This window comes from Falco punctatus, assembly GCF_963210335.1.
Source record: "Falco punctatus genome assembly, chromosome: 5".
Lineage (NCBI taxonomy): Eukaryota > Metazoa > Chordata > Aves > Falconiformes > Falconidae > Falco > Falco punctatus.
This window is the reverse complement of record NC_137584.1, coordinates 40,014,500-40,027,825: the sequence shown is the minus strand read 5'-3', so window position 1 is coordinate 40,027,825 and position 13,326 is coordinate 40,014,500. Positions and strand designations below refer to the sequence as shown.

Genomic DNA, 13,326 nt, shown 5'->3' with positions numbered 1-13,326 from the left:
CTATGTCATGAATACAGAGCATACGGCCATGTGTTTAGGACACATTTGCTGCCTTCATCTCAAAAAAAACCCAAACTCTACCAACAGAAAACCCAAGTGCTTGCTGGATAATATCAATCCCCAATTCCATTAAATTAAGCAGATCTTAATCTTGACTTTAAAATGGCTCCTAAAAATATACAACCTTTGTCATGACCCCTTCTTAACACATGGTGGTGTATTAATCTCTTGCTCCAGATGGACATATTAGAACATTTGAGACCTAGGGTGTGCCTGAAATTTTCTCAATGTATAATAAACTCAACGCTTCATAATTCTTTCTATAAATCCATGTGGTGATTATAAATCTGGACAGCAACGTAAGGTCACACTGCATACATGTGTAAATTGCTTGAAGTCTTGTGTTTACAATACAGCATACCATTACTGTTATTAGCACCGTATGGCAGCTGGCAAGCTTCCATTGACTGTCCTCTGTTGTGTCCCAAATTTACTACTGTATCATTCTTTAAAGGGAGAAAACAATAACATCGTTTCATGAAAGCGGAATTTTCATACTTAGAATACAGCCATAAGTAGCCATATAACAGGAAAATGCTGAATGAGTCTATATTATTCATATGTGTTAACCCATATCTGCAAAAGTATGTGTAGCCACATATCCTAAAGCAACAACAGCTAATCAAGCACACATGCATAAAGCCTTTATCATGTGGAAAAATGCCTTCTCAGAACTTGGAAATGAATATATATGTCTTGGCCTGTGATGCACAGTCAGGACTTAAATCAAATCTTCAAAGGTTAAAGCTAATACATTAAGTGAATGCATCATCAAAATGAGCCCACTGGCATAACAGCCGTGGCAGAATAATAACTTCCCCTGTAATCAAGCAGCAGTTCTGCGTGCATAGTAATTACATAATAAGCTCTGTGCCCTTTATCCTCACCTCTGCAACATATGCTTGCAAACATTTTGTAAGCAGGGCAAATCATTGCATGCATCCATGTTACTAAAAAGATGGCAGCTGCGTAATACATACAATTGTAATATGGCAGATTTGTATTATCAACAATCTGTGGATCCACCGCTGGCCAGATGAATAGAATTTGTCCAGATTCACAATTAAGTAATTCTATGACTTAGATCAACCACCAGCAATGTCATGCTGTAAAATGTTTTTTTAGTTTTATTATGGTGGAGTGAAAGAGGTTTATTTATTTGGTTCTAGGCATTTTAGATTGAATAACCACAATTACGTTTGCTTGAAAAGCCACAATATTCTTTATGAAACCATGTATTTAAACACTGAATAAATCACCAACAAACCCTGGTACAAGCACTATCCAATGCAGTTACTAACACAGACCTGCACATATTTGGGTATTTAAGTAAAACTTAACTTGAGGGAAGTAATTCATAAAAAAAATTCAACATGCTTGGTGGAAAAAAATACTTATTTGTCACCATATATGGCATAAGTACTGTTTCTTCATTTGTTTATAATAGTTTTGTTTGCAATTTAAACATCATTAATGCTCAAGTACTTTTACTTAATTCATTCTTCCCGTTGTTGATCTCCTTCTATTAAAGATTCAGTGTCTACAAGTATTTTGACCTATTTACTGTAAAATTCTGAATTTCAGTGACATTACATTAAAATAATTCAAGTGGACTACAAGCTGGTTTAGCACTATCATACTACTATCATACTGGCATCATATTTCTAGTAGCTGCATATATATAATGCTATGAAAAAGATACAACAATTAAGAAGGGAAATCCTGTTATAAATATTCATATTCAAATTTATAAATATGAAATAACTTTTTTGCAGGATTTATATGAAAATATTTCTACGGTTATTTGTCTTTAGAATATTGTGGTGCAACAGAAGACAGCAACTCATAAGTGATTTAAGAATAACGCTGTGCCTTAGCTCTAAACAGAGAGGCTGAGAATCATAAAATTTTTATTCCATGAATGGAGATACTGAAATATCCATAGAGTGAGATTAATTTTAAGCATTCATTCTGAACAATTAAGACACACACAAAAAAATATTCAAGGGAACTTTAAGCATTCAGTCTGAATGATTAAGGCACCAAAAAAAAAAATATTCAAGGATACATTTTAATCCAAAGTAAACTTAATGAATGACAAACTGAAATGAAGGTTAATTTCCACACTTTCATGCTTATAAGGTAGCTGGGCCAGGGGCAGTTTATACTCCTGCAGAAAAGAAAAAGCCCTTCTGCTGCAGCAAAAAGCCTTCATTAATACAGCACAGGGTCAATAAGTGCCAACATAATCCAGAAGTTGATCTGTTTTCTCTGTAAATTCTTAAAATGTCTTCTGAATAGCAATGAGAAAAGCAAGTTCCTATGCAATACTTACTCCCTACTACAGAGCTCTTTCTCCGCAGCAACAATTGCCTGGTTCTGCAACAGAACCATGTCCTTCCACAGTCCTCATAGTGCATGCCATTGTTGCAGGCTAGGAGGAGTTAGAATAAACAAACAGCCCAAATTCCACATAACGTGGAGAAGGATGGCCAAATGTACTTTGGGGATGCAGAACTTCATTAGATGAGGAGAGGGGAAAAAAACCTAAAACCTAACTGTGAAAACCACAAAACATGGGGGAAACATCCACATCCAGAGAGATTCCTCTTGATGTTGCTTATTTTTCGTCTGTAATCTAGGCATCTTGGGCTGGTGTCAGAGGACGTCAGAGGGAACCATAAGACAGAGCTCTTTGTCAGCTGGCACTGGAGGCCGCTAGCCAGCCACGGGGCTATAAGAGCCATAGTACCGCCTTCTGGAGGTGGCTGTGAACTCCTGTCTCATTACAGGCTCAGCGGGGAAGGACAGCACACATGTTTTGCCCAGGGAAAGAAAGAAGGTACTGACCTGTTATATTAGTATGCCTTGCAAACAGGCTTTTGGGAACACAAAGACCAACTCTTTATTAAGCATTTTCTTAAACATTTTCAAGGCTTTTTACCAGCCCTTTCAAGTATTATCCAATGGAGATGTAGCAAGGCCCTGGGAAAGCAGTAGGGATCTTCGTAATCAGTGCTCCAGGTCCAGCCCCTGGTGCCATCCCAGCCTTCCCCCACTCCATCTGCTGTGCAGGAGGAGCTGGGAGGTGAGGGGCACAGCCTCACCACTGTTCAGGCTGGCTGGACAGAGCCTGCAATGAGGACATCAGCAGTGCCGAGCGAGCTTATGTTATACATGTGTCCAGTGCCACCCCATCCATTTGCAAGGCACTCTAGAGGTGTCAGAGGGGCCAAACCATGGGGAAGTGTAGGCTATTCTGTCCCAGAACACTTGAAACTGAGGCCATAAATGAAATGAGACATGTAAGCAGGCAAAAAAAAAACCAAACCAATAAAACAAAACAACAACCACCACCAAAAAAAACAGCCTCAAAAACCTAAGGACAAAAAAGCTTCGTAAGATCAAAATGACAATGACATTCTTAAAAAAAAAAAAAAAAAAGGCTAACCCAGCAGTTCAGGTAAGAAGCAATTCCTGGACAAGGATTAGGATCCATTCAGACAAACAGCGGCTCTTGTAAGGAGCCTGTTTTTGAAGGGTGCTAAATCACTAAGAACAAAGGATGTACATAGGCCACAGAGATTGCATATAGACACAGGAGTTAAAAATACCTATTCTCTCTTTTGTTACATCAAGTAGTATTTCAGATAACCAGCTAATGCTTTATCAAACCACCTAAATTAATCTGTTGACAGCATCAAGACTTGCATGTAATGAATCCAAGTGACTCTGTGCAGCACTTTATACAAAACAATGTCTTTTTGACAGGGACTGGATTTCACCACAAATAAAATCATGAGATCAGAAATGTGAAGACAACCTGCACCCAGACTTCTTCAGTCTTCTGCTTTCTTCTCTACGAAGTATACTACAGAACATCAGTAAGCTGCTAAACCCAAAATGACCCAAATCTCCTGATAAACTTCCAGCCAACACAAGTTTTCTTTCCCTTAAAACTACAGTTGGCAACAAGAATCATCAGGAACAAATTCAAAGATGAGCTAAAAAAAGGTCAAATAATAATAAAAAAAAGACTGCATTTGTTTGCAGTCTTAATGGTCTGAACATTTGCTTGTCATTTGATTGAGGTGTCAATCTAAACTATTTCATGCTAGGTATGCTCATACTAGACCAGAGGTATAAAATGACTGGTCTTACTTAGGGATGTTATATATATTCAATGCCATTGATACCTGCTTTATAAAGAAATAATTTCCAACAGCAACACTTTTGTACTACTTAAAAACAAGCATTGCAGTCACAAAAATAAACAAACAAAATTGTTTGATGCCTTTTGTTGAAATAGAGCATTATGAAAAACCCAGATCACCAGTTACCACCCTGATTTACAAGACTCAATCTATATAATTTTCTGGTTGCCTCTATAATTTATTTTCTGGGAGGATCATCAATACTCAATTACTGTATCTCTTTTAAAGAAATAGTATATTTCCTTTAAGATTTTTTGCACCATAACTTTATTTGCCCACATAATAAGCAGGTTTTTAAACTGAAAAATATCCTGTCCTCTCTCTTTGGGGTTTTTTCCCTCCCCCCTGCAAAGTAATGCATAACTAGAGAGGAACATATTGGCGATCAAATCCAGCCTGTTGCAGGCAAAAGAAGCCTTTTAAGAGATGTCATGTTTAAAAGTACCTAGAACGTGCATTCCATGTGTCACTACACTTTACCATAATGAGTATTCAGACATCCCATTTAGAAACCAAAAAAGCCAGACCTGTTTCACCTGAAAGTCACCTACTTCTTTAAATGCAAGAAATTGTTGTGTTTTAGTTATAGTAATGTTACTGCATTTCTGATGACCGATGGGTATAAAAAGAGAAATGCTGGTAGAAAAAAAAGCCAAAGTATTTAATTAAACCAATAATAAAATTGGGAAAAGGGCACCAACTTTTATTTGGGTCACTTTTCACTTTCATGTGTACATAACTTGGGCTCTGTACATGTTTGATATGTATGTTTACATGTACTGCTACCTTCTCTAGGCCTGGCACTTCCACTGGCTGCAATATCTTGCATTGTTTAGCTGCAATGATGGCTAATTCGCATCTTGCATAGAAACCGTTGTCTCTCATTTTTGAGCACAGATAACGAAGAGGCAACTGTGTCCTAATAACAGTGAAGCACATCTAAACTGCACATACGAAGAACCAAAAGTATGGATCTGGACTTCATTCCAGAAAAAGCAAAAAAAAAGATCCACAAAAAACCAAAACAAAACCAATCAAAAAAACCCCAACAAAAACCCAAAACAAAGCCCAAACCTAGAGAAAAGGAATAGAACTGTTTGCTTGCTTCAAGGTGGAAATGCTGAGCTGAAGGATGTCAAATGCTTAGACTGAAAAAGTAGAGGGAATGTGGCAAGCAAGCTTACAGTGCAGAGCTGGCTTTCAGAGGAGCAGTGAGCTTGGAGAGGAAACTCAGAAAAAAGGTATCTCTGCTCCAAATAATCAGAAAAGGTAACTGGGGTTGGCTGGAGTAACCAGTTTTATTTAAACTTGGACACTGGAAAGAGAGAAGCTATAAAGAGCAGACTTAGCTGAGGTGATTAATTTTAATGCTTGTACATAGCCTCAGAGAAAACTGCTTCCACAAGCATTTGTCTGACGTCTGTTCTTCTTGTTTTGACTGGAGAGGACATGGGTTAGAACTTGCTCAGTAAATAAAGTTTAGCATTGCAGCACGGTACACAGGTATTTATGAATTGTTTGTTCACACATCAAGCATTGTTCACGACAAAAGCAAAGAAGGGAAAATATGAGATGACATTTGGCAAGACGGGCCCTATGATGTCAAAAGATGAAAACCATCTCTTTCACTCTGCATAGCAAAGGTTCACTAATTTTGAAGGCATGTCTTTCCCAATCTGTTTACGTAGCTGATTTCCAAGTCTTGGAGAGATGGTGAACACCTTCCCTAGAAGAAGCTTCCTGCCAAATAGCCCCCATCCACTGACATCCAATTCTAATCTTTCCATCAGCTCCTTCCCTTTGTCAAATGGTAACACTGAAATAAACTGCTTCACTAGTAATAGGAAAAACACTTAATAAAAAGCAAAGCCTTGGCTTACGAGAAAAGAACATTATGATCATATAGAAGTAACCACATAAGCTGTTATTAACTGTAAGGCTCATAAAACTGCATGAATATCTCAATTATATCACCTCTCCAGATTATATAATAAAACAGCATAACAAGCTTCATTTTAACTTGACAAGGCTGGATACTGCTCCTCTCTTTAAAAAGCTTTTTATAAAATCACATTCCTTCCTAATACTTGACTTGCAAGAACTCTAAAGACATCATGTACAAAATTAAAAATAAACTTCCTCATTTTCCTACCACTGTTGCTTATCACTACCACCGTATCCACAAGATTTTCTTTATAAAGAAATCAGCTTATACAAGCATCATCTTCTTGTGACAATGGGTGCAATGCCATTTGCATCACTTCTAAAGGCTAAATACATATGTTTGCTCTAGTTCCGCTAACTTTTTGATTAATTTGTCACAGTCTTCAGTTCTGGGACTGTGCAAAAACATTTAAATTCCATCTTTAATAAGGAAATACTACAAAGAATTAGATTGTTTTGCCAATGTGTCATAAAAAGCTCAAACTTTTATTACCAGTTGCATAGTGAAGATACATGCAATTACTGCAACTGTTTACTGAAAACACACTTGCTAATTCTGTAACTGTCAGTGACATACTGTGCTGGGTGCTAGCTGGTGCCAAGGCAGCTGCCAAAAGCTGAAGTCCAAAAAGGGGAAAGGAGAGGATTAAAGTATTACTCCTGTTTCCAAGAATAAAGTACTATAAATGAGCTAGTCACTTGCTAGGTAATAATTTTCTGGTGTTTATATGGTAAACTTCTGCAAAGTGAATTGCTGTTGGCATCACCGGAGTTTACAAAGCAAAGGTACTTGCCAAAGGCAGCTTCACTGGAAGGGCCGTTCAAGTAAACATGGAATGGAAAGTCATTAGGCAAAATGAACAACAGCTAATTTTGCTATGATCATATCAGGAACATTAAGTATTTCTGTTTAAACTTCAGAATCTGAGGTACAAAAGAGCACACAGTGATCACGGGAAACTTAGCAGCACGTAGAACAAAATCCTGGCTATAGTTCACGTAGGAATGGGGTTATTTTTGCCAACTGAAAAGAATAACATGTTTCCAATGCACACTGTTTTCACTAGTACTGTCAAAGAAATATCTCTTTAGCCTAGATGTACATGAATACATACACACTTAGTGCTCATACTAACACTTCTCTATTCCAATGCACACTGTTTTCACTAGTACTGTCAAAGAAATATCTCTTTAGCCTAGATATGCATGAATACATACGCACTTAGTGCTCAAACTCACACTCCTCTACTTGTGTTTCTTTTGTGGGTAAAACAGCTCAAAGTAAAAAATTCAGCTTAAGTTTTCTTCATCAAACGGTTCAGTATCTGGTTTTCTTTCTGAAATCCCTCTGCCCAGAAAACCATTTCTGTAGCTAGGATGGATGGGATCAGCCAACACACATCTGCACAATAAGTAAGCAGAAGAAACTCAGTATTTCCAAGGATGTTCCCAATTCTACATCATGTGAAGAGGAGGTTCGGTCCCCAGTTACATATATTTCATAAACACTGGAATCTAGCATGCAGAAAAAAGTTCACAGGTTCACTGTTTGGTCACAGAAACTCATGAGATATTTTATAATCAGAGTTGTTCTTATGCCAAAAGCAGTCTGCAGGAATCGGGAAATCTTCCCCACCCCCCATCCAACAGCTACTGCATCAGGCCAGTGGAATAACTAAACAACTAAACACCAAAACATTGACTAAAATTGCCATGAGTAGACTGGGTTTAAAAATAAAACATTTTTAAAAGCTTCTTTTCTATTCTACAAATCTCAAAATTTAAAATATGTGGAAGGTTTCATCTACTCCTTGTTTCAAAACCATGCAACGTAATGCTGATAGCTAAGATTGCTACTTTAGCTTCATTTTTCTACTAAGCTGCTAAAAATGGCAAAAGATTAAAAATGCAGTTCCCTATACAACAGCATTTTTCAGAACTTCCTCGGTTTTCAAAGCACTGAACTGCAATACAAACCCTTGAAAATACTGGAATTTCCTTCCAATAATTCAAGAGCTAAAAGTTTGGTTTTGTTTTTGGTTTGGTTTTTTTTTTTTTAACCCAGAAATCTGGACAACATTCATCCCACTGCATTTTGCTGATAAAAAGAAAAAAAGGCAAATGAATGACAAGTTCAGTATTTAGAGCCCCCCGAACATACAGAAATGTGTATGTTTATAAAGAAAAAAGGTGAGGTTTTTTAGGGGGAGAAAGGGGTTAAATATATTTAACAAAAAATATCTTCAATTTAAATTTTTTGTCCTGCATAAGCACAACAAAAAAGGAGAGGATTGAAGGAAGTTGTCACAGCATATGACTATGAATGTTTTAATGTTTTCACTCTGCCCAACATTGAAAAATGGGGGGGGGGGGGGGGGGGCGGAAATCAGTGATGAAAAATACATTTTATCAGCATATTTCTACTTTGGTTCCTAGTTAATACAACATTTTAAACCTGTTAGTGATTTAATTCTGCAATAAATTTCCTCTCACTTTTACTTTTGCTTCCCTATGATATAAGCTCCTTCTTGCAGACATTTTCAGGAATTAAAAATGTAACACTTAATGACTTTAAAACTCATAATTCTTCAGTCAGCATGAATATGTCTTTTTGTCTGAGAAACATTACTCACGTGCAGAACTTTCCTAATTTAAATTCCCATTTATGTTCAGATTTTAATTAAACTGGCATTTGTTTGAGCTGCTGCTGCTGAGGAAAGAGGTTGTATTACAAGGGTCTATATTGTTATGTATGGCGTTATTCAAAAATACTACAAACTTACAAACATCTTCATTTGTAGTAAGGTGCATTACCAAGAGCCCTCAAATATTTTACTTTAAATAAAAAACCCAGTAGTGTAACACGGTATACACACAAAGTGCACAATGACTGATAGCTAAAAATACCCAAGGGGGACAACGTTTACTTAAGAACTTCTGAAGTATCATCTGCGTTCGGCTGACTCCAGGACTTCACGTGACAGCCCATCCATTTTCAGGATAACTCCAAGTCACTGTATGTGACTGAGGGGCTGAGATGGCTGGGACCAGCATGCCTCAGAGATGGGGGGTCACTGGGCAGGGCAGACTCAGGCGGGTTCTGGGCTCCAGAACTTGCTTTTTTTGCGCCTTAAACAGCTCAAATGTGGTAACCTAGATAGGATTTGTAACTCATTTTATAGAGTTTTAGGTAAAACATGAATCTGATTACCAAATTCATGACAATTAAAAGGAATTTTCTTCCACATAAATGAGTACTACTTCTGAGATTTTTAGGCAGATATTTACTTACTTTGAAATCAAAACAATATGTAAGATATACTAATAACCATAATCTTTTGTTATACCTGTTGAATAATAAGGGATGACCAAAAACCGTGTTAACAATTAATAAATTACTAAAACATACTAATTTTTACCTAAATTCTCAACACCTTTATACGTCCTGAGCATATCATGTATACAGAGAACATCTGCTTTAATAAACTCATTTTAGACATCATTTAATCTCTTTTTCATTGTCTCCTAAGAGGTGAATTTCAGTTCCCCTTTCTGCCAGCCCCTTGCTCTCAGGGTTACCCAGCTGAGGTTTCCACTGCCAGCCTGTTTCCACCCCTTCCTTACCCTAGTATTTTCCAAAGGACTTCCACTGAGAGCAAGACCACCCAACCAGCTTTTGCACCCTTTCAATTAGTGTTATTTTTAATATGTGTCTAATGATACTGTGTTTCTCCTGGGAACATGCAATACTTTACACAAGACACTGAAGAAGAGCTGGGCAACAGGACTGCGATTTCACCTCAGAAAGCTCTAAGTGGCTCCCTCATCTTATTTAAAATAACATTTGGGTGCTTCAGGCTGACTGGACACATCTAAGGGCAACAGATTGTCCTGTACTGATCTTTTGTCACTCCCAGCAAAGGCACTAGTTTCTAACTGATCCCCCTAACTAGTCCTCCACCATAGACTGGCATTCTGCAGGACAGTGTCAATCAGAGGTAAGGTTAGAGTTGCGAATTCATTACTACACATGTGGGTTTTTTTAAGATTTTACGTTACATTTCATACAGTACACTGCAAAACTTTTCAAAATAAAGAATTTAGCTTATCTGTACCACAGCACATCTCAAAGGGAGTTATTAGATCAGGCATATTCCTTCCCTTGGTTCCTCTTATGCTTGCCATCTCTCAAGGCAGTAACACTGATTAAATAGTCTGCCGTTATGCTCAAAGTCCCATGATTTCCCTGGTTTCCGTGAAGTAACTTTTTAAAACTACATCATGAAAATAACAGTGAGAACTCTAAATTTGTTAATGCAAAATACCTTTTAATTTATTTACAGCCAATCAAGTGTTCTTAATGTTTACTTTACTTATTAACTGTTCTCTAATCAGTCAGTACACCAATTTCTTTTCTCTGGAGACCTACTGCGTCCAGGGAATAGAGTCGGATCTTGATCAGAGACTGCACAAAAATCATCTCAAGTGAACAGTGAGCCTCAGAGACTACACTTCTTTACAGAGGGGATAGAGAGCAGCACTTACCCTGCTGACTTCTTTAGGAGTCGATTCATCTAAGAGAAAACAAAACAAACAATTAGGCACTCAGGGAAGTTTCCAGGCTGAATGAAGAACAAGATGCCACACATCAAACAATTTTTGCACCTTTGTATAAAACTTTTCTAACATGGTTCAATAAAGTAATTGAAATATCCTGAGACCAGTGTGCAGCTGCAATCTTTACGCTTCTAAATCTAAAAATGAATTTAAATTAGGGTAAAGTATTCAGGAATTCTGTCCTGACTTAATAAGAACACAAAATTTCCCACATTTCTTAAGTCAACTCACAGGCCAGCTAAACCAACAAGTATTGTACCATTCTTCTACATTTACATTCCAACTCAGTATGGCACAGTTGGAGAAGTAAAGGCCTTTTGCTACCAAACACATGCCACCAACATCCCACATGTGCAAGAGAGTGAGTAGGCTTAGACTTTCTGTTCTGAAGATCAAAGATGCTATCCCTGTTGACCTCTTTGCATGTGGAAAAAAAGCCTTGTGACTATAAGAATAGAAGAGTATCACCAATGTGATCTGGCATAACACATTAAAAGCACATAGATTACAGGTTTTATATATATATATATATATATATATATACACACACACACAAACACTATCATGTTTTGTGCTTTCAAATACAAGCAGATTCTCGTGCATTTTTTTGTAATGTAAATATGTAAAGATAAACACAGATACAATACCAGAGCACTAGCTAAAACACTAAGGTATTTCGGAAAATAAAGGGAAAGCAGTTACATAGTAAGAATGCATCTGCCATAGGAAGAGTTTCCAACTTCCAGTTCAACCACACCAAAAACAGTTTAAGCACACCTTTACAAACTTTCAGTTGGCTAGCTTCTGAAAACACGAAGGGAACTATTTGTAACCTTTTATTTGATGCTAGGAATCAAATTGCTATGCTTTGGAAATACAATTTTAAGTCACCAAATAGATTTAATCTCACAGAATACATGTATTTTGATACATGTCTATTGGAGTAGATAGAAAATTTAGAAATTTAGAAATTTAGAAAATTAATTCAAGAATGTCTAGAAAAAAAATTCAAATTTCCAATGAAAGAACCCTACATAATACAGATTTCTCCTCAAAACTGAGTGATACCAAGTAAAATTATGTATTTCACAACTATAAGTGAGTATTAGTCTTCTCTTACCCCCAAATCAAATCATATAGCAGTAATTTACACATGCAGAACACAGACATAAACTTAAATGAGCTGTTTAAGGTAGTTCTGTTGTTTGCAATGCAATGTATAACACATACTCTGCAATCTTCAGTGATGTTATCTTCCTTGACCAGATGAATCTACACACCAGTTACAAGACCAGCCAGAGCTAGAATCAAAATCCATCTCCGCCACTACCTGATGTCTGACAGGGAGCAGCAGCAGATGTGAACAGCAGAAAACAGTGATGACATAATGATGCTTTCTGTGGAGCATACGCTCAGTTTTCAGTAAGCAACTGATCAAACATTTCTTGAACCAGTGGTGACATTTTTCTGTTTAAAAGACTAGGATGAGGTTTTCATCCTCACACTTTCAGGCAGCAGGAGGGATGTCAGGTTTTGTTTGTTTTGTGATTGTTTTTTTTCCCAACCTAAGCCACCATCCCTCAGCATTCACACCACTCTCCGAGTTTCATGGTTTAAACACTTACTATGAGAAAAGCTGTCTCTCTTTTCTTTTGAATGTGCACATTGCAAACTTCATCTCATGCTGTCTGTTCACCTTATCTATGGAGCCTGTGACTCTACAAATCTGTCAAACAAGCTTTTCTCTGCATCACGCCCCATCAAAACCTTTCCTGGCTTGAGAGGTCTGGTCTGATTTGCTGCTGGTGCCAAGCAAGCCGCTCAGCACTGCTGGGTGCTATCACTGCTCCTACTACCTCTATCCCACTGCATCCTTCTGAGATGGAAAGTCCAGAACTACAGGCAATACAGCAGCTCTGGAAAACATAATGGGGACATACAGGATGACACAGGGATGATTTAGGGGTTTTCTCTCTATTTGAAAATAATAATTCCAAACATTTTACCTGTGTCTTGATGGTTCCTGAACACTGGGCTAATATTTTCAAACGTTTATACATTGTAATACCAATATCTCTCTCCAGAGCACTAACAACTAATTAAGAGCCCACTACTGTATATGTAAAATTAGAAACATCCGCCCCCATGTAAAGTAGCCAGTATTTATCAGTATTAACTTTGTCAGCTGTTTTATCTCTGTTACTTTGTACTTTTAGCACCCTGAATAACTTCATACCCTAAAAAAACCCACCAAAACCAAAGTTATCTTCAACCCTGTATGTATCCACTTAACAAAATCATGCACGTGTATGCTGAACAGCATGGGTAAATCATAATAGTCATCCTCTACTGGAACAAAATGAATTTATTGTAATATACCTAGTAAAAATGGCCACCACAATCTTATGGCTTTCACACTATTGTGAGACGTAACTGCCACTGCAGTTTCCAATGATAGACAGAGGATAGATTAAATGCACCAAATCTAAAG

At 37.3% G+C, this 13,326-nt stretch overlaps 1 protein-coding gene across 4 annotated transcripts in view; it reads right to left on the bottom strand.

Annotated features, from left to right (window-relative positions):
* The window catches only part of PDE10A (phosphodiesterase 10A), a 255,673-nt gene that overhangs the window by 130,043 nt on the left and 112,304 nt on the right, over positions 1 to 13,326 (bottom strand). For all 4 annotated transcript variants that reach the window (XM_080390538.1, XM_080390537.1, XM_080390539.1 and 1 more), the window contains exon 3: positions 10,764 to 10,792. In XM_080390538.1, the coding sequence (XP_080246664.1) occupies positions 10,764 to 10,792 (29 nt within the window). The remainder of the gene's footprint in view (positions 1 to 10,763; positions 10,793 to 13,326) is intronic.